This window comes from Littorina saxatilis, linkage group LG6 (genome assembly GCF_037325665.1).
Source record: "Littorina saxatilis isolate snail1 linkage group LG6, US_GU_Lsax_2.0, whole genome shotgun sequence".
In the NCBI taxonomy this organism is placed as follows: domain Eukaryota; kingdom Metazoa; phylum Mollusca; class Gastropoda; order Littorinimorpha; family Littorinidae; genus Littorina; species Littorina saxatilis.
In genome coordinates, this window is record NC_090250.1 from 21,290,439 (window position 1) to 21,294,332 (window position 3,894).

At 43.7% G+C, this 3,894-nt stretch overlaps 1 protein-coding gene across 1 annotated transcript in view; it reads right to left on the reverse strand.

Moving 5' to 3' along the window:
* LOC138968726 (uncharacterized) overlaps nucleotides 1-2,004 on the reverse strand; it is a 36,364-nt gene extending 34,360 nt beyond the window's left edge. Inside the window, exons 1-2 of the mRNA XM_070341358.1 lie at nucleotides 1,903-2,004; nucleotides 612-784 (exon numbers count right to left, since the gene is read on the reverse strand). Of these exons, the coding sequence (XP_070197459.1) occupies nucleotides 612-784; nucleotides 1,903-1,939 (210 nt within the window). The 5' untranslated portion in view covers nucleotides 1,940-2,004. The remainder of the gene's footprint in view (nucleotides 1-611; nucleotides 785-1,902) is intronic.
* Between the last annotated feature and the right edge of the window lie 1,890 nt (nucleotides 2,005-3,894).

A 3,894-nucleotide genomic window follows, 5' to 3' on the forward strand; every position in this document is an offset into this window, starting at 1 on the left:
CGGCACAATGAACACGAGTCCAGGTAGCCAAAAGCAACTTTCTACGGAGAACGAACGACGACAACAAAAAATATTACCTATTCATTAGCAGGTGGCACCTATCAACACAAAGATTATTGTTTATACAAAAGACGAACCAAGATCAAGTAGATGAATGCCACAAAGGCTTAGACCTCCGATGTATTCGTTCAACGTAACTTGGATCCGAAGATTCAGTGCTTATGAGGTTAGCTGAAGAATAATTGGTGAAATAGGTAGCTATAGCTGGCATACCTGAAACGGTACCTGTTTCAGAATAATTTCTTTGAAGTCCCTGTAATTTCATCATGGATGACGTCACTCCCTAAAAATAAGACCGCTACAAAGAATCGAAGTTCCACGCCTATTTAAAACTCTGCTGCAAAAAACAAGAACAACACAAAGCTTTTAACTGGATAGATAGATAGATAGATAGATAGATGGATGGATGGATAGATAGATAGATAGATAGATAGATAGATAGATAGATAGATAAACAGATAGATAGATAAGATAGATAGATAGATAGATTAGTAAATAAACAAACAAACATACGAACAAACAAGAACAACATCCAGGAATTTGTTACAAACCTGGACGCCACAAAACTCGTTGCGACCCAAACAGCGTTCACACTCTGCGGCCACGTCGATCCATCTCCAGTCAAAGAGCTGGACAATGACCTGACGTCCGCCACAGTGAGGGTCAAGGTAGTCATCGTGTCTACCGCCAGGGGGCGAAGAAGGTAGGGCTGCTGCCTTTAAGCCTGACACACAAACACACACAAAGTGTTACAGCGGAACCCTCATTTTAAGAATAGCAAAAACCAAGAAAGGTAAGGCTAAGGAACGTTGAAGTACAATTATTGTGAAACCTTTGGATCGTGACTTCATTATGATTATAATTATGGTAAAAGAGCTGACCAAAAATGCTGAGAAAATCTGATCTTTAAACAAAGGGGTCCTTAAATAAGGCTAAATGACATCTGCTGTGACAAGAAAATTGTCATAGTAAGTGTGTTTCTTTTAAAAAAAAATTTTTTATAAGGGACACACATTCAGACGATTGCATTCATGGAAGTACATGTAGGCTGTATCAACTCACAGCCTGACACAAAACAGGGTTATCTGCATTGGGAGTATAGTTGTACGTGTTTTTATAAGGGAAACACGCATGTATTCAGATGTGTGCATTCTTGATATGAGTAAACCATAACAAGCTTAAAGCCCGACACAAATATGATCTCAGCATTGGGAGTGTAGGGAGATATCGTGTACGTGCATTCCATAAGGGACAAATTCGGTTTTTCAGATGTTTGCATTTGAAGCGGAAGTAGACTCTGACAACTTAGGGCTGAGACATTACGGGTTGGGAGTATGAAGAATATAACCTTGCGGGTATTGAAAAGCGACACATACTCATCATTTGTCATTTATATCTTCACGCGCAATTATTTAAGATGATTAAAATAATCTTTGGGGGCATAATATGGTCACGCACAAACACACTCACATAGCAAGAGAGATTATTCGTCGGTGACGAGTAATCGCCTTGCATAAAATAATCAAAGCGCCAGACTGAAAGTGAATACATATAGAAAGCTCGGAAAAAACAAAAGCGCCTCAAGAAAAAGAAGAAGAACAGGAAGAACAGGAAGAAGAAGAAGAAGAAGGAGAAGAAGAAGAAGAAGAAGAACAAGAACAAGAACAAGAACAAGAAGAACAAGAACAAGAACAAGAAGAACAAGAACAAGAACAAGAACAAGAAGAACGACCACCACCACAATAACAACAGCAAACACAACAAGAACAAACTGCCAAAACTAAAAGCAAGAGGTGTTTAAACATAGCAAAGTAAAATACTTTCAGATGGCACAGTACTTACCGAGGCATACCAGCGTAGACAGCCAGAGAGCCAACATCTCTCCTAGGCGATCAAGTGAAAGTGGGTATACAGTCTTCGTCAGCCTCCGACGCTGTAATGTCGGGCAAGACTGTATCAGGGAAAACTGAACACTAGGGCGATAGGAGCAATTCGGGTGAACTTAAATTCTGGGCCAGCTTTTAAAAAAGAAACTTTGAAAGCAAATCGAGCAACCCTACAAAATGGACCTGAGTGAACCTAAACTGATTAAGTGTCTTGGCCTTTTTTGTGCTCTGAGTGACCACAGAACGTCAAGGGAACGTTTACCAAAGGCATAATTATGCATATTTTGCAGTCGGTGCACAAGTTTTGCTGATTCTTGTGAATCTTTTATGGACTTACTAGATGATTGATATCTTGATTTGATTATCGCGTAATTACTTGAATGATTAATTACTTTCGTTCTCGATGAGTTTGTTCATTTAGTAAAAGAATAAAAAATAAAGTACGCCTATTTCGGATCGTATTTCGTGATTCGTAAAACAAATGTCTGTTTTGTAGATATACTTATATGTATGTATTTTGACGTGTTGTGTTTCGTTTTACTTCTACTACCAGTACTAATACTACTCCTACTCAGGGCCGGATCTGGGGGGGGGGGGGGGTCCGGGGGTTCCGGACCCCCCCCCCCCTGGCCATCCAATGTACCTCTCAGAGAAAACAAATGTGGACTTTGGACCCCTGCCTTCAGTTGGAACCCCCCCCCCCCCCCCCCTCAAACGAACTTGGTCCGGCCCTGCTAATACCATCAAAACTGCTAGCAACTACTACTGACTAATACCCCGGTCACACAGAGACGCCGCTTCTACTCCGTTGTAAAATTGTCGGAGAGCGTGGCCAACCGTGGGCCAAACGTGGAAGGATCTCCATGAGCGTGGTTTGGTCGGGGTGGGATCTGCTAGGTCGCGAAGCTGCGCGCTCTCCCTACGCTTATTTTGAACTGCACAAAACAAGCGTAGCCGGGTCTGGGCGCAGTACAGTCGTGATGTAGATTGTGTATGGCCCTCGTCACACAGCCCTACGTTTTTACGACGACCATGCCGATCACTCCGATTTAAAAAAGTTATCAAGTCGGGGCTCGCCGTCAAAATCCAGCACATGGCGAATACAAAACACGACATCACGACTGTAATGCGCCCAGACCCGGCTACGCTTGTTTTGTGCAGTTCAAAATAAGCGTAGGGAGAGCGTGCAGTTTCGCGACCTAGCAGATCCCACCCCGACCAAACCACGCTCCTGGAGATCCTGTCACGTTTGGCCCACGATTGGCCACGCTCTCGGACACTTTTCCGTCGTAGCAGAAGCGGCGTCTATATTATGTGACTAGGGTATTGGTGCCATGTGCTGGATTTTGACAGCGATATGCCCTGAAGTGATAACTTTTTCAGATAGGCGTGATCGGCATGGTCGTGGAAAGGACGTAGCTCTGTGTGACCGGGCTCTAAGTCAGCAAAGTGTGTTGCAACAGGAGATAAAACCCATAGTACCGTAGGAATGTGAAGCTAGAAAGCTAGAACGTTGGCCGTTCTGTTCTAAAGTACATTACTCAAAAAGTTAAGTGTGAGTCTGTTTACAAAGAAGCTGTTTCTTAAATACAGTCCAACGGGCGTTGTGAAATGTGGGGTTTTCTTGTGTGTCCCCGAAACGTGCATTAGACGAATGTGTGTGTGTGTGTGTGTGTGTGTGTGTGTGTGTGTGTGTGTGTGTGTGTGTGTGTGTGTGAGTGTGTGTGTGTGTGTGTGGGTGTGTGCGTGTGTGGTTGTGTGTGTGTGTGTGTGTGGCTGGCTGGCTGGCTGGCTGGCTGGCTGGCAAGCTAACAAACTGGCTGGCTGTATCACACACACACACACACACACACACACACACACACACACACACACACACACACACACACACACAAACGCGCGCTCGCATTAAACTCTGAAACCAACAAACTTCGCAACATCAGTGTGA